The sequence below is a fragment of the Schistosoma haematobium genome, chromosome ZW (assembly GCF_000699445.3).
Source record: "Schistosoma haematobium chromosome ZW, whole genome shotgun sequence".
Taxonomy (NCBI): Eukaryota; Metazoa; Platyhelminthes; class Trematoda; order Strigeidida; family Schistosomatidae; genus Schistosoma; species Schistosoma haematobium.
In genome coordinates, this window is record NC_067195.1 from 52351000 (window position 1) to 52376671 (window position 25672).

The 25672-nt window shown below is 34.2% G+C and overlaps 1 protein-coding gene across 2 annotated transcripts; it reads left to right on the forward strand.

Moving 5' to 3' along the window:
• Positions 1 to 1589: 1589 nt before the first annotated feature.
• On the forward strand, positions 1590 to 23602 carry COQ6_1 (putative ubiquinone biosynthesis monooxygenase; the record flags this gene model as incomplete). 2 transcript variants are annotated; one of them, XM_051211710.1, is made up of 12 exons in its annotated part: positions 1590 to 1706; positions 4638 to 4781; positions 4826 to 4957; positions 5008 to 5066; positions 6776 to 7033; positions 10241 to 10348; positions 12998 to 13060; positions 15738 to 15845; positions 16204 to 16442; positions 18865 to 18980; positions 20516 to 20751; positions 23481 to 23602. In XM_051211710.1, 11 exons carry the CDS (start codon positions 4649 to 4651, stop codon positions 23550 to 23552), a joined length of 1524 nt encoding a protein of 507 aa, XP_051071802.1. In that variant the 3' UTR covers positions 23553 to 23602. The 2 variants fall into 2 exon arrangements, with proteins under 2 accessions (XP_051071802.1, XP_035589113.1); XM_035734155.2 differs by lacking the exon at positions 1590 to 1706 and adding an exon at positions 3189 to 3210.
• Between the last annotated feature and the right edge of the window lie 2070 nt (positions 23603 to 25672).

Consider the following 25672-nt stretch of genomic DNA (forward strand, 5'->3'; position numbering starts at 1 on the left):
ACCATAGAAGCGCCCTTCTCGTCAGCGTATACAGATCCCCCCATACATACACTGGATAGCGTGACCATTAAAGAACTCGATGTCTTTGGTCTGCTAAATAAGCTTGACATAGGTAAATCCACGGGGCCCGATGAATTACATCCTAGGCTTTAACCTATCCGTAACGCAGGGTCGTTTACCCAAATACTGAAAAAACTCCATAGTAAGTACTGTCTTCAAAACAGGTACGAAACACAAACCTGAGAACTACCGCCCCGTTAGCCTAACTAGTGTGGTTGTTAAAATCTTAGAAAAGATTATTCGGAAGGAGCTGTTTAAGTATCTCGATAAAAACCGGATCCTCTCGGAGAAGCAGCATGGCTTCAGAATAGGTTATTCTTGTCTCACTAACTTATTAGTGGCTCGTGAAAGCTGGTGTGCTCTTAAGGACCAAAAGCTACCTGTAGACGTCGCCTTCATTGATTTCAGTAAAGCTTTTGATAAAGTTCCGCACAACCGGCTGTTATATAAGTTAAGACATATCGGGATTGGAGGTAATTTATTGATGTGGATAAAAGACTTCTTAGTTGGGCGTCAACAAAGAGTAAGGGTGAACTCAAAGTTATCTAGCTGGGAAACTGTGCTTAGCGGAGTGCCCCAGGGTACAGTTTTGGGGCCAGTGCTATTCCTCTTATATGTAAATGACCTTCCTTGTCTCCTATCATCATCGGTCTTGCTATATGCTGACGATGTCAAGATATGGAGAACGATACGATGTAAGAGTGATAGCTTAGAACTTCAAAATGACCTGAAGAAGTTATCTGAATGGTCTCAAACATGGCAGTTGCCGATAAATACTTCCAAGTGTGTTGTGATGCATATCGGTCATCAAGGCATAGATACATATACGATGAATAACACTGAGCTACCTGTCGTCCGGACATATAATGACTTAGGAGTTATCGTTAGTCAAGACTTAAAGACTACTGCACACTGCCGTGCAATAGCCGCCAAAAGTTTTAGAACGTTATGGTCAATACGTAGAGCTTTTAGTCATGTCGACACTAAGACGTTTTTGACTTTGTATACAGTGTTCGTACGTCCCAAACTTGAGTACTGCATACAAGCGGCTAGCCCCTGCTTAAAAAAAGACAGTGAGCTTCTGGAAAAGGTTCAGAGAACGGCGACTAAGCTGGTTCCCGCAATAGCGAAGCTTCCGTATGAATCTCGACTGGCCAAGCTGAACCTTTTCCCGTTGTCTTATCGCAGAACTAGAGGCGACTTGATTACAGTCTACAAATTGCTTAGTGATAAATTTGCACCTAACATGCCCCCATTTTTCTTGTCTTCCAAAACAGAGAATTTACGAGGACACTCCAAAAAAGTTCTTAAGCCGAGAACAAATTACTTGCCAGCTGACTATCGACTTTCCCATCGAATCATCAACGAGTGGAATTCACTACCTCAGCACGTGGTTGAGGCTCCATCCGTCGACTCTTTCAAAAGAAAGTTGGATCAACTGAGAGACCACCATTGCCAGGACTAACATAGGCCATCGAGCCTCCTGTCCTTCCCAAACTGAAACTGAAACTGAAACCAGACCCATTTAACCTTTCACACCTTTAGCGGCGGGATGCTTGGATTGAAACGATATTTGAAGGTTAAATCATTTTCAGTATTCAGCTACATTATTCTAGTTGTAGACATGTAGAATATTATATTTCCAAGTAACTCAATTTATAGAAATCTTTTTATACGTCGCTAGGCGTTGTTGTTGCCCTAAATATTGACAAATTATAGATCTTTGATTTTATTAATGGCTTTATTCAATTATATTTGTTTATTTCAGTATGAAATTTTCTGCACAAACACATGGAAGTTTGCACATACATGTAGACTCTTTCCGATAAAGTTTAATCCTATTTAATGGTACTTTGACTTCTCAATAAGTAGGTGTTTCCCAATGGGGAAATATCTCCCTATTTTGGGAAATTCCCGAAAGTTTTTGGGAAACCCCCAATACTTCTGCAGAATTTTGTGGATTTCTTCACACTTGTGGGGAAACTGCCTATTGTCATTGGCCTTTTGGAACTCACCAAATCGGGAGGTTGGGTGAATATCGAATGACTGTTCATTACAAATAATGAAGGATGATTCCCGTTGATTTAATGAAACTCGATTCTCATAGGCAGTATTTATCGTTGATTTGTTTTACGTTTTGCGTTCCCAACTTCGAGAGTAATTTGATAACCTCTACTCGTACGTATCCCTTTACCCAGTCGTCGATAAACCAACAGTACAGGTTTGTCATAATAAGAGTCTGACACGTGATCAGAAATTATACTTGAACAAACGAAGTTTGAATCCGAACGCCCTTCATAAGCAAATCAACAACTTAATCAATAATTCAATATTCTTAATCACTCATGGTGCATACAACATAAACGTTCAATACTTTAAATTTCATCACAGTACACTACGCGAAGCTGTTACGTTATGTTTCTTGTTAAACACATTTTCTGCACTATTTGTGATTACTTTAATGTAAATTGTCCGTCCATCAAGTATGCTTTGTTTCCGTTCCAAAATCTTTGAAGTATGGAATAGTGTATCTATCTTATCTTTCTAGCACATACACAGCCCTGAACGTTATGTAAAATTCCGAGTAGTCAAAGTAGGGTCCAGAAAAACAGGCAACATCTGGCCCCATATTTTGGATATTTGATTCGACATACTCGTTTTTTACTCGAGATTGTTGACTATGTCATTTATTTATTTAAGATTATCATCAGACACCTGACAACAAAGCAATACTTCACGTTCGACGGTAGATTGAAACTGGTTAAATTATTTGACCGCGAGTGTAAAGTAATCATGTTCCCTAGATAGCCACGCCTTTTACGCTTTTAACACTGTCTTTGTTAAATGCTGGCGGTTGGTCTATCGTACGGTGTATTTAGTCAAATAACACTCACTTATATCAAAATACTTGAAAATCAAGCAAAACAAATTAAAAGTCATGTCAATTTTACATAATTGTGTGATGGAGTTTTTTAGGCCTCATAACTTAAAATCTGATTGCAAAAAGTCTTCGTATCATCATTTTATGTGTCACAGTATTCTCACTTAACTTATCCCGAAATAGATTAAATTTTGAGTTCACTATATTCCCACTTATCTGGTAGATTATTTAGATCATTCATTGTTTTATGAAAGCTAAGCATGAACAAAGTAGGTCTTATAGTCTTAATAGTTTTGGAATCTCACCTTTCAAATCACCATAGCCAGAATAAGCTGATAGAAGTAAACCATATGAATGACCTAAGGAATTTTATATGCCCTTGAGTGACATATCAGCTGATCGGAATAGTTTATTGATATGAGTTAATTTACTATCTTAAAAAAATATAATTACAAGGGATAAGTTTTGTGAGGAATAACGAAACATTTCTTTTATGAATTCTTACAGTAAACTGAAGAGGTTTAAGATTAGGAGTCTGGGTTGTAAATTAAGAATTAGGTTTTAGAGTTAAGAATTACTGGAAAGGGATCAGAGAAGCACTAACTTCAACGTGTCAGGAGGCTCTGGGTCACGATGCAGCACCATTAGAAATGGACCTCCATCGAAATCCTGGGAAAGATTGTAGAAAGGAAGAACAAGGAGACAGCGATTAACAACAGTCAGACAAAAGCAGAGAAATTCAAGACACAAGCTGAGTACACAAAAGCAAACAAGCAAGTGAAGAATAGTATTAGAGTTGACAAACGGAAATCTGTGCAATGGCAGCGGGAAAAGCTGCAAGAGAAGGAAATATGAAGCAAGTACATGACACAACGAAGAAAATGGCAGGGAAGTGTAGTTAGCCAGAGACCGGTCAAGGACAAAGGACGAAAAACAAGCACGGAGATTCCAGAACAAAGGAACAGATGGGTAGAATACTTTGAGGAACTCTCGAATCGACCAGCTCCAATGAACCCACAGGACATCAAAGCCTTATACCCCTCTACGCGCGTCAGACACACAGTCAATGGCTCTATTAACTGACTTTATACTTTGTTGTTGAAATCACGGTAGAACGAATTTGTCTAGGTACGGGAACATCCTTGAATTGCTTTTTTACGGTCATGAATACTAAAAAAATCATTCTTCATTCATCGGCTTTTTATTTCGTACAATAACCGTTACTTTTCTCTGGTTGGTATTTATAGATCCTAACAAAGTTCTGAAAATTGAATGTGAACTAAATAAATGACTTGCCATTATCTGTTAGTATTAGTATGATGGAATTTAACCGTAGAGCCCGAGTATTTAAGTTATGACGGGAAAAGTTATTAATCAGCCTAAACTGATTTTTCTCTGACATTGATCGCTTGTTAATCATCAGTCAGATGTAAACTTCCCAAAATATTTTTCGTCCACTGATCTTATTATTAATTCATATAGCAGTTTGGGAATTTAAAAGGTAATGAAAACATTCATACAGAACTCTTCTCTATCAATTTACCACACTCCATTTGCTCAATTTCTATTTCTAATAACCAAAATTATTCAAGAAAGAGGGAATTTTTGACTTTTTTCTGATTTGTTGTTTTCCTGTTATCTCAGTTCACTGACTTTTGTCATAACTAATTTTTTTTTTCATGTTTTACTTATCCAGTTATTCAACCAATGACGTTCCTCAACTATCATAAATTCCTAACTACGAGTTTCCGTGGTTACAGTGTCAAGAAACTGCTTCCGAAGTACGATGTAATAATTGTCGGTGGTGGGATGGTTGGATTTGGTTTGGCTGCCGTTGCGGGTAAATCAAGGCATTTCGTTATTTATCTTATTTGTTTAATATAGCGGCTTCCAAATTTCTCGGTAACAAAAGCATTTTATTGCTGGAAAGTTCTGGTAAAAAAAAGTATCAACGTAAAGAAGAATATGAAAATCGTGTTGTTGCTCTTAACGACCTTTCCGTAAACATGCTGAAAAGTACATTTTCTATACAAGCTTCAGGATTCGTGTAATCGTACTCCTTTTAGATATTGATGTTTGGGAATTTATTCAGTCATTCCATTCTCAGCCTGTAAATAAAATGAAAGTATGTGAAATATCACAGTTTTCTACCATAATATGTTTCGGCTCTTGAACGGTTTTATTTTATCAGACTAAGTGAGGTTTATAAGCGATAAAATATACACTTCAAATCATTCTCTCCGTGACTAAGTAATAATACCTTCCTAAATATTCGTGGTGATGACAAGAATCAAATTCTAAATTCAGAATCTTCCACACCAGTCACGTACACAGTTTTTTCACACAAAAAAGACGAATTTGAAGCCCAACGTCTGGTCAACACTGTGAGCTTAAAAAAGTAGGTTCATGGATTTACTTAGCATTCGAGTGTTAAAGTCTAAATGAGGATCACTTTAAATAAATTAGCAAAATCTTCTTTTTCACACGTGGTATATACAGTTACAGTGTAGTGGATTCTACTCATAAAATTGTTTGTGAGTTGTATGTAGCGGAACTTGGCTTTGACGTTAAAACAGTCGTCAGATGGGGAGATTTTCAGTACAGCTAAAGCACGGCTTAGGCAGACCAGACGAGGAAACAGTTCAAATTGCGGAACTCACTGAAAGATAAAAATGGATGATCGAAGGTCATGTATACGTATTATTTAAATTCTTTATAACTTCTCACAATAAATATAGATTCCCTCTGTCTATTGCTTTCTTCTCCTATAGCATCTCCAACATCCTTGGTAAAATTCATTTGAATATTAAGAAACAGATGACTATTTAAATGTCATCCGATGTGTCTACTACAGAGTGGTCTATAAAACTCATGAGTGTTATTTAAATGTTCATCTCATCTGGATCTACTAGGTAATGTGAATTTGATCGATTCGAGATCATATACTTTCAGTCCAATTAAAAGTGATTGTGTGACTTGGTGCTTAGGGCTTTCGACTGTTAGCTACCAAGACGTAGATTCAGACGCCTCTCCACCTGCTTGGGTTCGGGCAACTAGTCCTAACGATTATTGTGTGACTCAAGGCTAAATAATCGAGTATGTATCTCGCAAATGAGTTAACAAAAATGTACAAAAGTTTTATTAAAGTATGATAATTCGGTAAAGTTAGGTAAATCATGGCTGACTTCTAAGAGCTCTAAAGACCTAAACATAAGGAATGCTATCTGTAAGAGCTACTAGTATCAGTGATATGCAAATTATAGGATACTCCTTTATTCAAGTTTTGCATGAAGATCCAAAGAGAAATCCCTCTACTCTAGTGATACCAAATATGAGATATGCTCCCTAAAGTCTCTTACAATCTATCGGAGTTATTTTACAGACCTTAACTAGGTACCCTACGTATCTACATGGATTAGGCGGACATTCAGTGGCCTTATTATTTGATGTTGTCTTCTGTTAGCAGTGCTCATCCTGCGTCTGCACCACCAATTACCAAACAAAAACTTGAAATAAACACTTAATATTTCAAACTGTTGGGCCTTATCTTCTAAACGACCAAATTTCATCAGCCCCGTTTTTTAGAAAGATGATTAGACTCTGTTCTTATCATGTCTTTATATTACTAGACTAATTTGAACAGTTTTGACTTAACATACGAAATCTATGTGACTTCATCAATTTCTATCATGAGCTATATTGTTTGCCATTATAAACGACCGAAATTCACATAATTTACATAATCTATCAGCTCTTATTATTAAGTTTGTCTCATTTTAGATGATTGATTAGCGTATACTTATTTTACTGTATTCATTTTGTACATACGTTTAGGTATGGGAAACAAAGTCAAACCTTTACTTAACGTTTCAACGCAATCCCTTGGCATATATAGTAGAAAATGATTTAGTTATTGAATCACTTCGTAATTATTTGGAATCTAATAATAATTCTTCAAATGTGACAATACTATATGAAACACAAGCTGAAAACATTCAGCTGCCTTCTTCAGATCATCCAGAACATTTAGTTCGTGTAGACGTTCAACAAAGGACACAGGATAAACGGGAAACTGTTGAAACAGATCTACTTGTATGTTGATTATTCATTGATTTTTTAGAGGAACAGTATTATTTGTGTATGAAATTAATATCAAATTTAGTACTCTAAATAAATCTCTTTTAATTCCTAATTATACTTATGGAACAAGAATAAATATTCCTAATGTGCCTATTAACTATAAAAATCTAACCATTCGAAGATAAACAACAAGAATACTTCAAAATCTTTTCCAGCGTGATTCTGTATTAACTAGTATTGATTGTTAGTTCAGATGGTGATTTGGTACTTGTATCTCGTTACCAAGGTACTTCAGTAGGTGCGGATTCACAACTTATTTTCATTCCCTAGATTATCTGAACCTAACCTTGGTGTCGGTCACTTATTGGTTTCACTCCGTGCGAGTACTTTAAAAACTTGTTACCAAATTCGTATAATAAATACATCTGCTTTTAATGACCAAGTCTACCAGATATAATTTGCTACAGCGGACTGATGTTCAGTATGATAGTAATTTGAATATTTTTTAGAAGTCTCTCCATCCAGATGTTCGGTGTAGTGTAAGGAACGCCAAATAGCCATATGACATCCAAAAGACAACTTGTTGACCAGCCAACGGAGGCTCCTATAATCTGCTCAAAATATAACTATATACTTGAATGACTACTCAAGTAAAATCTGAAGGTTTTTTTGAATAATATTATTAAACAAGAAAATAATACTCGACTTATGCATAAGTTGATGCGTCACTTCTAACCAATGTGGATTCGTACCTGGTATCAACATTATTGTATTATGCATGTCTAAAATAGATATCAGTGAATCCTAAAAGTAATCATTTATTTAATTAAATCAGTCAGTCAGCTACAACGTAGGACCAGGCACATATGTGCATCGGTCCAAGTTGCCATACCTCACTAGCACAACAAGATCAACACCGAATTCATAGAAGTAGTTAATTCAGTGGTGGTAATATATAAAAGAAAGATTGCATATGAGGACATAGCACAGGAAGAAAGAATCAGTTCGTAGAAAGGAAGGTATGCAGCGATTTTAATCTCATAGTTTAAGGGAAGATAGAGAGTGTATACACCGACGCTATTATGATCGATTCTGAGAAATATCACCTAGAGTCTCCAACCACTGGTTACGATATTCACGCGGACCCCAACTAAGTAGTCTGCATCTACCAACATGGCACAGACTAGGAGTTAGTGTCCTCAAACACGGATGCCACGTTTTTAGTTTGGCGCTCCGTAACTTTCTTCCAACCGCCTCTAACACTAGTCAGCATTGCGCGTCGTAGTAATCGGTGTTCAGGCATACGCAACATGTGGCCCAACCATCTCAGTCGATGAAGATTGTTTTGTTCAAATCCAGAAATCGGTATTATCTCTGAAACATAATTGTAAAATAAATTCATGTTTACTCTTATATTAAGTGTTTTTGGTAGTTGACCTTAATAAATGCAACTTTTATTGACACAAGAAATTCACATTTAAAAGTGTTCATACTTCTTCAATTTAATATCAAATCCCTTCGGTAGAATGGTTCAGGAAATGGTTACGTAATTGCCCATCAGTCAGTCAGTCAGTAACAACGTAGAACTTCGTACGTACGTACATCAGTTCGAGTTGCCACACCACATTAGCACACAGATGTAGTGGTCGATTCAAATCCCGTAGTGGTAGAGGTAATAAGAGTATAAGTAGTAATCGGGAAAATTAATGTTTGGAGATGTTATTTAAAAAGTATAATACAGTGAAATAAATTTGGGAAGAGAAAAAAAAGAGACAAGGAGGAATAAGGAGGTCAAAATTTGGGAGAACACAAAGAGTGTATGCACCTGCGCCATTGCAAACGATTTTGAGTCATGTCATTCAGGGTCTCTAACCATCGGTTGCTATCATCTCGCGGTCCCCAACCAGGTAGTCTACACCTACCAACATGACTCAGTCCACTTGTCTGTGACTTCATGGACTTGTGCCATGTTTTGGTCTGGCCGCCCCTAGCGTAATTGCCCATACAAACTTGAACACTTGCAAATTATATGTTTGATTTCTAATGAGTTCAACATTTTGTTATGAGCACTAATCTGCCAAATAGAAGATTCATTGTTCATAAACACAACTCTTTCTAAAATATAAATCATAACCTTGGTTCGTAATTTGAATTTCATTCCGTTATTATAGGAACCTGAATTTAAAATAAAAAGTTCTATTTTTGAAGTCCACTTTACAAATTTTATTTTATCATCCGACTAGTTCTACCGTTTGTCAATAATTTTCATGGTTATTTATAGTATTGATTTGTAGGCGGTTTCAGAGTTTCATATGTTTTCACTTAACTTCTAATATTCTATTCATGTCACTTTACATCGTTGAAATCTATATTGTTATCATGAAGTTCAGTATGACAATGATGTTCTTTTATCCAGTACTTTGAAATCAATTTATATTGTGGTCATATCTTCTAATATGATATACTTTTTCTGTGTGTATGCATGTAAATATTGTATTGTCCTGTTTACAGGATTATATATTTACCACATTAAATTTCTCATCTAGTTTTTAAGAACTTTTTCTAGTTTATTTTTAAAAAACGACAGGGTATCCTGGTAGATCAATTTGAATGCTTTAGTCACAGCATGCGAAATATACATAGTATATTCTCAAGTTTACCTTTCCCTACCTCATAGTTTGTATCTTCATTTATTTTATCTACAAACACGATACTGTGCTAGAATTTACTGTCAATTTCGGTTTATGCGCTTAAATTATTCTAATCTGCTAGTACCTCTTAAATTAAACAAAGTTCTAACGGCCACTATTAATTTGTTTTAACATACTCTTTCCTAAACTTTATGTATACATTGTAGTCCAAATGTCTTATGTATTTAAATAAACTTTGTCAATACTCTTATACGTTTCCCTTTTTCATTGACTCACAGAATTTTAAAATATCAAACAATCTTTATTACAGCTTTGTTACTTGAAGTAATCTGTTTTATAAATTGTAATTGCTTGGAAATAATTGTTGTTTTATGGTAAATGTAACAACAATCAAAAGAAACAATTATTTGATGTTTCAAATAGTGAATTTATTAATTATAGATAAATTGTTGCTTTTACTAAAACAGTTGAGTGACGTTTGCAATTTACTTTTACACTACATTTTATGCATTGTTTTGTTTTGATTAATTTATAAATAATATTTGGTTTTATTTGTTTTCGATTGTAGATTGGTGCTGATGGGTTCAATTCACTTGTCCGTAGAACAGCTAATATTCATACAATTGGTTGGAATCATAATCAAAAAGCTATTGTAGCAACTTTAAAATTGGAACAGGTAAATTTTTGTGATTAGTGAAACGGATAAAATGCATTTATACAACTGAACCGGGAAGTTGTACATTGAGGTTTAGTGTATTTAATATTTCTAACATGATGTGGTAATAAAAATATATAAATAAATGGTTGCGAAATCAATATAGAATAGATGGAATGTGGCTAGCAGTGGAATCCAGAATGCTCATTTCGTCCCATTTCGGACTAGTTAGCTGAATTCACCTGCATCCCAGAGTTGATTTTCATTCCTAGACTCAAATCCAGTAATCTTTGCTCCAAACACCATCCACTTAGCTACTGAATCCAGATAGCCACTCACCTATGCAACGAGTATGAGATACCAAATACCAACAGTGGGATAATCCAATCCATTTTAAATTGAATTAAACCGTGAAATCAGTTATGTCACAGAAATTTGTTTGTTTTTATATTAGATGTTATATCTAGAACTTGGATTTTTTCTATACCGCGTGCAACTTGAGCACTCAAACCCTCCAAGTCTCAAGTTAAAAGGCAGAAGACGAGTGGAAAGGAATCTTATTCAAACCAGTATCAAATATGATACAAAACACTCGGGTATTCATAGTTTTAATAAAAACGAAATTATCATTACAGTCATCTGATGCACAGACAGTAGTTTTTAGCATTTGTCCAATCGGGAAGATACAAGTCGGCATCGTGTATTAAACTTCCAAACGATGACAGGATGGAATGCCTTTGGCGCTTTCAGAGCTTTTTTAAGTTCACCGGGAGACGTCCACACAGAGGACTGACCATGGTGTACACTACTGTCGTATTTGATATTGACATATATATATTAGATCCAATCGTTACATTGAGTAAGCCTTGGTGTTGATGCCCATTATATTCAAGTAGATTTATATATTTCTTTGATTTTTAAATCTTCTAATGGTTCATCATAACTTGTTCTTTAAGGGTGAAGGAACCAGAAATTCTACCTTAAATCTAATAATTCATCATTGATAATTAATTCATAATTTTGTCTAATGATGAAGCGATGTTATAAGTTCATTGGTTCCGCATTTAATAAATTTCCTTAATCCCCAAGTTTTTATATTCAATCAGTAATATCCTATCTTTATTAGTTTCCATGTATTTACTACCTATAATTGACTGACCACTGAGTAGTATTGATCAGTGCCATGTTTGTCCAGTTTCTCAATGCTGATCGAATCCTGTCAACCAAGTTACAATGTCGTCACTAGTCTAAGTGACTCGACATCGCATGCACTGTGCTGATGTGTAGGGTGGTTGTCAAGTTACCACCAACCTTGGTTCTGTGCCGGTCGGTACTTGTTGCCAACGCGGCACCTTTAATCTTGAAGAGACTCATTCTCCTTGTGAGATTCGAATCTATTTCACGCAGTCGCGGCCCGTATGGCTTAGAATTAAATTTCCAGATTGAGTGACACATGCTCAAATCCGACAGAGAGCATCCGTTTCCTCAAGATCACAGTAATCGCCTGCTGACAAGTGCCAACTATTACAAAACCTAAATCCTTAGTTTCCTCCCAACCACCTCCATATTTAGTACCTTTTTGTCATCTGGTGTTTCTACTTTGTAGCCTACCAACATGATTATTGGTCTGGTTACATTTAAATTGAAAACGCAAACTAATAAAGTTTATTATTTGTTTAGTAGTTATGCAGTAAGGCCAACTATACAGAGTAAGGAAATATTCAATTACAGATTCCTTCAAATTAAATAAATTTGACATATTAACTTAATAAATAGGAAGTCATTTTATCTTATGGCTCTTTTTTCTGTTCTTTTTTTCATCACATTCTGTCATCAGAATGTGTCTGTAACCGTAATGTTTATGCCATGGTTGTACGATTGATATAGTTTGATAATATGGTAAATCATTATGATGAAATGTTTTTTTTTCGAGATTGCATTTAACCGCGCTTAAAGATGCCTGTTACTTAAGAAGTGTTCGGCTAGTCATATATTCGTTCGGTTGAATTCCATTATATAACTTACAGATTTTTAATCTATGGAGTACTATGATCAGAAAATCAACAATAATTCTCTCCAACCTTCTAAGTAAACTTTCTCATTGTTGACTGCGTTAAATTTACGATGAGTGAAAAAGCTTTCGTTGTATTTACTTCGCTATATGTATTGATAGGTTATCAATTGTCTTTATTACCAATATTCAAAGTTAGATGTTTGTTTTGGTAAAGTTATATTACTTACTTTAAATTAATGGTTATTTCTGGGCAAGTAATAAACGCATTATGTAGACTTCAATGGTTCTAATATCGTTTTCTGCGTAAAACTAAATGTTTGACTGCATAATTTTGGTACTAGATTTTCATGTTATGGGTTCAAACTAATTAAATGGACTTTATCCAGTTGGCGCCTCTTCACATCTGTGTCCCTAAAGTCAATTACATGAAATGAATATTATTGTTATCCTAAGATTTATTTATTGAGACATATAAATATTAGTACAAGGGGGCACCAAATATAAGGGCTGGATAACTGCCTGGGCGTCCTAACCGAATCTCAATAACGATCTTCATGTTTTATGTTTTTTTTTTATCTCATACGTCTATTTGAGTTATGTTTATGACTAATTAATTGATAAATTTTTAATCGTTTTTTTTATATTCATATCATCAGGCTAATAATGAATCTATCGCTTGGCAAAGGTTTCTACCAACAGGCCCAGTTGCATTACTCCCAGTAAGTGGTTATTCTCACTGAGTTTTATTTTGCTTCATGATTGTATAGCTTTATGTTTCAAACTGCTTTTAATAAACTATACCTATCGTTATGTTTAGTGTACACATCATTATTAACTTTACAGTTATTATCATTATTATCTCACCTTATTTACTTGTTATGTTGTTAATGTCACCACCTGTGCTGTCCTGAAGGGAAATGTGGTAACTTGTGCTGAAAAAAAATAATCCCAGTCTTTAGATTGCTTATGGATAACTGTAATATTATCAAGTCAAGAGAATTTTACAAATGTAGTTATGTTTATAAACATCGTAACTGATTGAAGGACAATTAACATTCAATTATTATATCACTAAATTTTCAGTTAAGGTGCGGTGACCATTCGATGTTTTAGTAGGTAGCTCGGAAAAAACTTGTCATGATGCTTGCTGGTCGTTGGCAGTATCGCACAGTATTCCATTTTTTGATCCTAATGGCTTTAGGACCTAGTTTCTGAAAATCACACTCAGTCATAGGTATCCTCAGTGTGTGTCTCATGTAGAGTGGACCCATGTTTATTATATGTATACTATGGCTCCTTCGGTATACCATTCTTGTATACACAGAAGTAGTTTAGAAATTTTTCAAGATAATTCACACCACGGCACAATACTAGTCTATGAAATAACCGACTCTGGATATGAAATATATATATATATATATATACCTATGCAAATCGGTTTATATATTAGAATGAATCAGTTAACTTATTATTTCTGTATGGAAGGATAGTTGATCTATTCTGTTCTAGTGTTTATCTAAATAAGCTATAATCAAAGAAGGGACACTGTCTTTTTTGTCTATCAGTTTAGTCTTGGTTGTTAAGAGTACACAGTCTTCATGTATAAACCATATCGATATTGAATAGATTTTGCACTAGAAGTAGTATCATCATATATATCTTTCAGTTCGATAGACTAGTCTATATAAAAAAAACAGAGTAACCTTCAAATGTTATAAGAATTTAATCAATTAAGTAATTTTCGAATGTTTACTCTCATAATTACAAATTAGATTTTAAAATATGTATGACAATTGTGTGTATACTCGAAGACAAATAAAGGTATTTTAGAAATGCAAATGAGTACGTGGTAAGAGTAGTAGTGATTTGCAATAAAATGATAAATTAAAAAAACTCAGAATATGTATGATATTGTAAGTGGAACATATACAGTACGCATATGTTTATTAAGGTACAATGAAAGTGTCTTCGCTGTTGTCAATTTTTTTTCTGTCAAAATCAATTAATCTGTTTCACATCAAGGGTTAATGGTTTTGTTTTCTTTTATAAGAAACCTTCATGTTTAAAAAGTGGTCACTTTATTTATTTGTGTGTGTGTATGTGAAAAAGTGACAAATCGATTTCTCATTCCGAATTATACTAATTTTTACTCTTGGATTATATTATTTAATTAAATTTTAAATAAATAATAAATGTCATAATAACTAAATCATTGCAAAACTGCTGAATAGATTTTAATGAGTTGATACAATCAGTTTATGGAATTTTCGATAACAGTCATATTATTGCAAAATGTCAGAAATCAGATCTCATCTACTTTCTCAATTACTTTAAACAACTTTGAAGTGTTAACATAGTATTTATTATTTAACAAATCAACTGAATTAAAATAGTTGAATTTACCAATCAATCTAAGTTAGATCACCATTGAAAACCTGGACGACCATTTCGTCATGGTATGTCTGGCTTCAATATCTGACTCCAATAAATAATATCCCGTAAACTGAGTATTTAAGGTAGGCTTAATCTCCTAGTAGAATTACAGATTTACTCGAGATTATTCAGAAGCCTGAACACCAGTTGTAGAGATAAGTTATTGTTAATGTTTAATAAAAATCCGCAAGCGTACAGCAAGCAAGTACACGGTGAAGCCAAGTAAAAATGATGCGCAGTGGAGATGGCTGGTAAGCCAACTCATTTTTAGTCAAGCGTTACTCAATATTTATATTCCGACAAAAATAAGCTACAGACATGTGATTAATGGGATAAGAAGGGCACACACATATACGCTCATATAAAAACAGTCTAGATTGATAAGCGAATAAATAACAAAGTCAAAGTATGACTCAAGTAGAATGAATAGAATGGGATGTCCGAAAGTTAGAATACAGTATATGGGCTTAACATAGTAACTGACACTACATATGGAACTCCTTAGAAGTGCGCATCCATGATCTCTCGCGCAAGACCGAAGGTCCTGGGTTCAAATCCCGTTTGGGAGATCGTATATATATATATATATATATATATATATATATATATATATATATATATATATATATATATATATATATATATGTATACACCCATAATTTATCATAAACGTATTTATTGTAACGTTGTACGTTTAGATTTATCTGTCTGTTTATTTCTCTAATGAATTTTCTAGCGTATGATCTATTTATCTTCATTGTTATGAAATCATTGAACAAATATTTTTTTCTTTTCACAATATTGATAATAATTGTAGATAATTATCGTCTTTATGAATTAATTTTTAGTCTAATTATTAAAATTTCTTTGAATGTTAGATGAATGTATGATTAGTTTTGAAGTTATACGAAATAGTAACAAGATACTCCAATTATACTTTTTTCTCTCTCATTTATCTAAAAGTTGTCAAAAGAATATTCATCATTAGTTTGGAGTACAACTTCGTATGAAGCTGACCGTCTTATGAATTTAAAAGATTTAGATTTTATTCAAGAGTTGAATGACTGTTTGGTAAGTTGTGTTGAAATTCTTTGATTCATGCTTTTATATGTACTTACTATTCAATGAGTAAATGGGAAATTTCTTTGTAATAAGCTCACGTAAAATTAATTAAACCTCATACAATTCTTCAAACAACTAATTATTTGTGGAACCTTACTTTTTTTGAAGGTCCGATATTAAAATCTCTGTGTTTCGGAACATTTCATTCAATTTGATATATTAAAGCCACTATGCTAATGTTACGGTCTTTAACTATTGTAATATTCAATAATTCCCTCATATTTGTTTATCTTTGCTGAATTATATCCCACTTCTTCCCGATATTTTTTTCTCTCGAGAAATATGTATTCTTTTCTTCATTTGTTAGACTAAACCTAATGAATCGACGTCACAAATTGGTGCACTTTTCAATAAGATGGGACAATGTTTTGCTAGTGTTGTTGATTACTTTGGTAATCAAATAAAATCTACAGACAATGAAAGTGAATCCAGCTCATTTTCAACACCAACAGTATTATCGATTCAACCAAATACGAAAAGGGCTTGTTTCCCTCTAGGTTTTCAACATGCCACATTTTATTCAGCTCCTCGTGTGGCACTAGTGGGGTATGTTAATCATTTAAATACCTATTTAAACAATAATATCAGTGAATTTTACTGCTTGCATCATAGTCATTGACCTTAGTTAGATAACCACTGGAAAACTAAAAGCAGTGGATAGCCATTTCGCCTTAGTATGGGATTTCTCAACAGTGAGCACCTATGACCCTACCGGCAATAAAACACGCTGCCTTCCAGTCTTGGAGAGTAAACTGTAAAATACTATTAGTTTGATGGAGTAGTTTTTAACGCTACTTATCAATCAATTGTTATCTATTATGTTCGTTTCTAAGTGAGTCAGTCATCTATGAGATGGTATACACATCCTGAGTAGCAAGAACAATTATACTATATGATCTTCAGTGCGTGTGCAATGACAACGGAATATTGCAGGAAATTAAGATTAGTTAAGCTATTGTAGTTTTGAAATGCTACATATATTTAGGTTACTCAAGTTCCAAGTCTCATTTCATGATCGTGTTCACAACGTTTCATGAGAATGTTTTGAAGTTAAAAAGGAGGTTTACTTGTTGTGTGTTATAACAAAAGCAAAGTTGGAATCCACTTCAATATGTTTTTCTACTTTCAAGATGAATTTGAGTTACCCTTTACCTATATAACGTTACATCAAATAGTTATTCTGAAAACACTAATTTTAATAGATTTTTAAATTTTTTTTGCCCTTAAAAACGGTTGAAGAAATTCGTCATTTATGCTAGGGGTAATGTGTGATGCATATTGAATGATTAGTCTATTAGGTCAATGTTTCACCTTAAATATCTGCTTTATATTGTAATCTCATAAAGTGTACTTTTTGAAATGACTCATAGACGATATCTGTCGACAATATCCCTGTGTGTTGTTTCTTAAAGTTTCTCAGCTAAACAAGTTATTATTATCATTATTATTACTTACAATTAATTGGCTAAATTACCTTGATTCACTAATTAATCAGATGGTTATTAAGGTACTCATATATAAAAAAACACTCGCTTCTTTTATTGGAAAGCATATATATTAGACAGTAGATAGATATTCGTAAACGGTTAATTTTGATATACCCTGTGGCGGACCAATAAAAATATGAAAATACCTTAACTTAATTATTACTCCATAAGCGTATCAAGAGAGTAAGTTTATATAACACAGAAACAAATATATATATATATACAATCATAACGCTATAGGGCAAATAATTCCAAGGAAAGTCAGATATAGATCCAAAGTGTTTGTGTGTAATCGACAGAGAATATGCTGTATGGTGTTAGCTAAAGCGTATTCAACAGGATTGTTAGTAAACAATTAGAAAACATCAGCCAACAAAGTCAAGACGAAGTGTGTGTACGAATACGTATACTTAGCGATCGTTTATCAATAAGACACAAAAAGTGAACAGGAGTAAAGGAAGTCAGCTTAAACGAAATTCTTCACTCATTATAATATTTGTATACATTGAATATAAAAATGTTAGGTATGCAGAGGAATATGCCAATAATTATCGTGTTAAGTCGAATGGTGTCCTTGAACGTTAAATGGACATTTCCTATTGGTCGATGTTTGTTTCACTTGTTAAATATTGTGTAAATGTTGTTTTCTATTTTATGGTACGATGTGGTTTGTTTGGTTAGTATATAAATAGAGTATGTCTGGAATACAATGATTCATAACTCAGAGGCTGTGACTTGTGTTCTGGACTCAACTGGCTGGGCTAGACGGGGAAGTGGGACCAATCAAAACTCTGGGCCGTCCATTACGTGTTTTTACGCTGTCACTGTAATCGATCGATATAAACGCTGCTTATCATAATCTGCAGTCACCCGTTACAACAAAAAATTATAAAAAATTGCAAATAATTAAAAAAAACTTTGAGTCTATTTCAACCATCCGCATAATCCTATTTCTCTTGCTTTTTCGCCTTCATCACCTTATAGTAATTGTTTCTCGAAACTGCCACCTATCCTTCCTATTTTTGTTAGATTTGCAAGTTTATGTGAGGAAGGGGGTTGTGAAGTCATCTAAAATCAAAGTGATTATCACATTAAATCAGAGGCAAGATAATTTTTCAAACTGGAATATCAATTATCGAATAACCTGTTTGATTACTCCCCTACCTCGCTCTCCTTTTAATTTACATATTCATATAATTACAGTTCAGTAGTTCAAACCCTAGTAACGGGCAGTTTAACCGTTTACTAGGTTATACTGAATGAGTTTTATTAAACCTTTAACTTTGGTTGGCTGTTATAAGATATTTTGTTGAGATTATTCCAAATAAAACTATAGTCTATCGTGTGCACTATTTGAAAACTTTTTTAGATTGAAATACTAATTATCAAAAATATTTCAAGATATTTTTGAATTTATTTGTTAATTGTTAGTTGCACCTCTTTTAAATGTTTTTTTTCTTAAAAACATACCATTAATATAGTGATTCTGCTCATCGAATACTACCACTTGCTGGTCAAGGTGTTAACCTTGGTTTCGGTGATGTTGTTTCATTGGTTAGGCATTTAGAAGAAGCTGTTTTGCATGGAGCTAATATTGGTAAGAAACAATTTGCACAACTATTATCCCTAATACTTTTTCTTTTATTTGATGCACAAAACAAAATCATCTATTTCACATTTGTACTGATTTCGTATTGACACGTTTACGTCAAACTGATTAACTGGAAAGGTACAAATTTTGTGGTGTTCGATTGACTTAGTTAGGAATTCATCCTATTTCATCAAGTTTATCGTATTCGCTTAGCACTATAACCCTAACCAAGTAACTACTTCCTGTTTCCTAAAAACATAGAGCAGCTATGGGTAAAGTGTGAATTATATACATTACAAGTCATGTCTATTTATGCACTTGCCTGAAACCTCAATCAAACACCATTGAACTTCACTTACATAACAATAAAGTATTTGTTGTGACTTTTAGCCAGTTAATTATAACTTGACTTATTGGCCAGTCAGAATACGACTTATACAATATTAGCACTCTGCCGAACCAATGACGTATTGACCGATATGAACAGCCCGGTGTCTTTATGTGGTCCCTTTTTCCTGCCTATTGAGTCCAGAACACCAATATCAGCTTCCACTATACGAATCGTATATTCCAAACATACTGGGTTTATTTAACAAGCGAACCAGTCCACATTATACCATAAAATACAAAATAAAAATTATACGGGATCAGGCTAAAAAGTGGCTGTCAATCTGAGAGACTCCGTTTAATAAACTGAGTATAACTTAAGAATAATAAATCGGATAATAATGGTCTATAGGTCAAAATGAAGCTTATAATAAGAGAAAACTTAAATAAGCATAACCTAGTTACTCAATAGTTATACAATTAGAATATATGTGTAATATTAGTTTATAAATAGTTCTCAGTAGTTACCCAAAATTTTAATCTCCGCTAGAATATTACAGTATTCGTGCGTTTGAATTCAAATGAATCTATTTAACTATTCTATAAACAATCCACGATATTATATGGCAGTAAAGTGATCAATTATTTTTAAACGCCTAAATATGCATTGAAAGATATAAGGATATATACACTGTAAAAAAGAATAATATCTAATTTTGATTTATTTCTCTGACACACATTACAATTAAACGTTACTTCACCTCATGTTTCTTTACACTCTTTACCTTTGGTTTATATCCACAAAAGTAGCTGAGCACTCTCCAACTTGTTGAAAAATAGTTTGTTATATTTCACTAACTGACATGATTCATAATGCAGTTGATAGTCAGATTATTATTTCTTTATATACACTGTGACTCTGACATCACTACGTCAATCTTAATTAACCTACTGTATAGTAAAACGTAACCGATTTAAAAAATGTCGTACTTGCTTCAAACGTTTTCATATGATGTTAGATCAATGTATGGTTTATTTATACTGTACTTATAATTAACAAATTCATTTGTACAAAGATAATTTCACAAGCATGTTGTTCATATAAAGAAACTGCTGTTTTTACCATTTTCAATTTATAATCTTTATAAACTGTACATTTTATGTATTGTAAACATTCTCCATTCATTTTAATTGTTTTTTGGGGGGATCTACAGGAAGTTTAGCTTATCTTAAAGATTATACAAATGAACGACAAAGAATTATAGTACCATTAGCTGGTACATTAGAATTAATTAATTTATTATATTCCACTGATGCATATTGTAAACAAAATAACAAGGAATCATCTTCTGTTTGTCGTAATTCTGCAATATCATATTTATTAAATAATATTATCACAGATATTCGTGGAACTGGAATGAGTACTGTTCAGTCTAGTAAATTATTGAAGGTTAGTTAATTTCAGTGTCATTATTTTATGAATTACCATTTTAATATTTGAGATCATGAGTCAATTGAAGCTAGATAACCATAAAAAAACCTGGAAGCACTGGACGGCCTTTTCGTCCTACTGTGGGACTCCCTTTCTGATATTAATGAACATATGCTCACTAGTGACTTGCTTCAAGAGGTATTTCTTGGAGTTCTAGTGAGGAGCCGTGACCAATGAAGCTCAACCGGGTTTGTTGTGAGATGGTAACTCAGTGATGACAATGGTGGATAAGTCGCTCAATTTCATGGATAAGCTGAAGTCAGAAATTCACACCGTCGGATGTTGGCTCAGTGGTTGAAAGGTCGCGCGCGAGGCGGGATCGTGGATGCGCAGGCTGGAGTCCCACAATAGGATGAAACGGCCATCCAGTGCTTCCAGGTTTTCGATGGTGGTTTAGCTTCAATTGACTCATGATCTCAACTATTGAAATTACTATAACATCCACGAAACCCTTTTTGATATCAATTACCACTTTGTATATATACATATTAATGAATTTGAAGAATCAGAGTAATTTTTAAATTGTCTCAATTTTTTCTATTTTTATTTATTTGGACACAAATATTGGTACAAGATGGCACCAAATATATATGCGCCAAACATTTTTGTGTGCGGCCTGAGATACTGCCCGGGTGCCCAGATCGAAGCAGGTGGTTTTCTTAGGGAGCCACACCCCGAGCCTTTGACCTAAAGGTCTGATCCACAAGGCAGTGAAGCATCGTAAGGAGATGCAGTCCCATGGTAGACGGTGACCAACGATTGGCTCATACGCCATTTGTTCCTACAGGATATTGGAGCCCATGTGTATCATTGGTTTGGGATCCGGTTAAAGCGCCGGACATTCGCTTTTCGTCCTCTCATTTTCGTAAACAACACCCCCGCCATGAGAAAGCAGTGAATAGGACTTCCCTGGCAGAGGCTGTATACGTGTGGCCGTGTGAGAGTATTTCGGGGGGGGGCGAACCCACCCCGCTCTCGGCCATACCAGGGCAGATAAGTCGTATTCCAAAACAGGTTTACTAGACTACTGTTTCGATTCTCGTTGTTCATTCTCAGTTTTTTTATTGTTAATATTATCCTGAATCCATAACTTTAACGCAATTAATTAGCGTTTTCAACTTTACATGATAATTAAGCACTGAAGTTTGTGCTGATGATATCGTTCAGAAGAACGATGAAAGCTCGATGACCAAACTATCCAGCTCAGAGAACAAAACTCCATCAAAATAGTTTTTTATATGTTTGAAATTGAATATTATTAGACTATTCCTATAAATGTTCCAAACTGTTCAATAATACAAAATTAACCGCAAGTTACTCTTATCTAATTATTGCTTTGCGAATATACACATTACTTTAATGGATTGATTTTACTCAATCATTGAAAATATCTACTGGTATACTGTAAAGCTATCGTTCTTTATTTCGACTCAACATTATCAGTTTCGTGAATTGGTTGGTATAATTTGGTTGGCATTTATCTGTTCATTTAGTTTTTGAATGCTGCATATAAAGGCATGATTTTCACTAGAGATTCCATTTCAATAGTCCATGGCTATCTACAAATGTTTTCTATGGACACGCTACGGCAGCGCATCTTAAACTGACAGATAGGAAAATCAAATAAAGTGAGAATTAGAGCTTGAAATATTGTCTTGAGTGAAAATCGTGCTTTTTTATACATCACTTGCTCACTAAGTGGGTTAAAAATTCTCGGAAATGCTCAATAACCCCCACAAATCGAACATTGATAAATAGACGCATCTTTTCTCGGTTTCATGCTGTCTGACACTAGACAGCAAGGTGTGGCTGTAGTAACGAGGATGCCACATAACTTACTATATGAACATTAGACTAGCAGTAATAAATTAGTTGACAGTAAGCTATTAGATTTAAGTGTTCTTTTTTGAACGTACGTAATGAGATTATTAATTTAATCCGTTACATACAAACCAATATTACTTTGACTTAATAATCAGTAACAGTTTATTAGTGCTGAATGGTAACCAAAACCTACCTAATGCGTTTTAAACACTTAACCCCAGAGATTTTCGCGATAAACTGCAAATATAAAGATTTTAATGTGATTGATAGCATTTACTTAGTGACTCTGTGGCCTCAAATAGGAATATTTTTTCTCCCCTGTCACAAACACTGACTATTACTGCATTAAAGTCTACAATTTCTTGTTTGTTTCAGACTAATAGAAAGTAAATTTTTCTATATAGATTTCTATTTAGTACTTCATTTGATATCTTTATCTGAATCGTATTAGATGTTTTCGAGTAGATAACGTAATTCAGTAAGTCGTCCACAGCAACTTACATAGCTAGTTCAAAATACTTAGTTGGAAGGTAAGCTAAGGTTGACGAAAACAGAAAATCACAGTCGGGCATATCGTTACTGATTGAGCTGTGTAGGAAAGTGCACATATTTTCCAAATTATCCACATGACAACAATCAGTCATCCCAGTCGGTAAATAATTTTGAAAAACTTTAAAGTGACTAAACTATTCACTACATTTTCGCATAGGAACAATTTTACTATCCTTTTCGAATTCCTCAGATAATAGTAAAAACGCAGTACTCTACCTTTCTTGTTTATGGTAGATACGGGACTAATTGCCCTTAATGATTATATTATGTATAGTGCATTAGTATACACACTTCTCTGTCCTTTTTTTCAGGAATTTTTGATGGCAGTTGCTGTCACTGGACAAATCCGAACAACACAATCGAAAACCACTTATTGCTTGTAGTTGGATTATTTCTGTAATCTGTTCATAATAAAAATAAAATTCCCTAGTTGATTTTATTAATTTGAATGTAAAACAAAAAAAAGGTATCTTTAGCAAACGGCAGCTGGCTTGGGTCGCATTGCATATATAATATTATAGTAGCTTCGTAAGAAGTCTATGGGAACTTACTAAGAATAAATATTCATGAATACACGATGTTTGAAAGCACGATAATTTGGGTCTATCCATGGTGTTAGAAAGTTGAAGTATTCTCAGACATATATTGAACTCAGCTGCTTAGTTTTTCGTTATGTTGGTAATTTAGATAATTTAATTTAGAACCGTTTGTACGATAATATTCCTGATTATGTATGTACGCTTTTGAATTCATGACCATTTCCGTAAAGTGAACAAATATTTTCACAAAATTCACAAGGATTTCCGATGTTTTCTTCAAGTATAAACTCAATGTCTACTTGACATTAGGTCAAATTCATATCATGAATAGATCAATGTTAGACCATTGAAAACCTGGAAGCACTGGACGGCCGTTTCGTTCTAGTATGGGGCTCCTCAGCAGTGCGCACCCACGATCCCACACGCGTGATCAGAACCCAGGACCTTCGGACTCGCGCGCGAACGCTTAGACTCTAGACCACTGAGCCGGCATTCAATGGCGTTGATGTATAACTTCGATCGATTTGCGATATTGCGCGACCGTCCACCATTGTCTTCAGTGAGTAAATGCTACACAAAAGTCACGGTTGAGCTCCACTAGCCACGGCTTCTCACTAGAACTCCAGGAAATTCATCTTGAATGGTGGTCTAAGATCGGTCTATTTATGATATCAATTTAAACAACAATCTCCAAAATCCTGTATTGATAGTCTACTTGATATTTGAAATTTATTTTGTCAAAGCCGTTCTAGGAAGTTGTATTAGGCAACATTTTTCTGAAGACACCAAATTATACATGTAACTAGAATTGGCTAGTTTCTGTCCTGCCCTAAATGTATGAAGTCCGTTTAATGGGATATTTTGTTTACTGTGTAAATTAGAAATCCACTATTACTGATAAGCAGCTGGTCTACCCGTACATTGAGTTGTCAAAGGTTATTTATGTAGCAAAGTACTTTTACAGTGTATTATACCTAAGACGTCATGCCTCAGTGTTTAATGCTGATCGAAATCCATCGATCACGTTGCAATATGACCAACATCCTAAATAGTTTGACATCCCGTGCACTTCCTTATTTTAGGCGGTTGGAAGCAATCAACATAAAACACTGCTCCAGATATCTTCCTGATGGGTGTCTTACAACAAGGACCATTCGACTTGTATTTTGAGACCACGTAACTGCTGGAGTATTCAAGCTTTATCTAGCACTGCAATAGTTCACGCAAGGTCCAGTCACTTGGACCAGCGATCGTATTGCAGGTTGGTCAACCAGACATACAAGAAATGAGCATGCCTTAAACGTCATTCTTGACATGAATAGCCTAGTGTTGACTTTGAAACTTGGTTATCTATGTTCGAATGCCTCAAATATTATCCAACTTATAAACATGAGATGTTTTTAAGGAGACCCTTTCCCCTGAGATTTCAGATAATTACAAACAGAGGATTTAGTCCTACTACATCCAAAAATTCATAAGGTAAGTGCAAGGGCATTATTATTTTATAAGTATGAATCACAGAAGAATCGCGTGTCCATAAACTGATATAAAATGTGGTGAATCTTAAAAGTGAAGCCATCACGACAATTGTACATGTACATACTCGGAACTTACATCTGCACAAAGGACTTTTGGCTCGAGATGTTACATTCACTAAAATGGCTTGCAATGATCTAACATGACTCATTACTAAGTCAAAGTACGCTAACCGGACGAGTTGGATTGTGTCTAAACGAAATCGATCAAAGGACAAGAAACGAATAAATACACCAAGTTTTCGAGATTACAACCCCGGAAGTTGTTTAAATCATTAGCAGTTTAATCATTATGAAATCAATGAACTCAAAGTATTTTTGTAATTATATCTCATGTGAAAATGTAGTCTGAAGGCTTCGATAATATTTTGGAATATTTGACGTAAGTCACTGTGATTACAGAAAAAACCAGATCCATGAAACATCAAA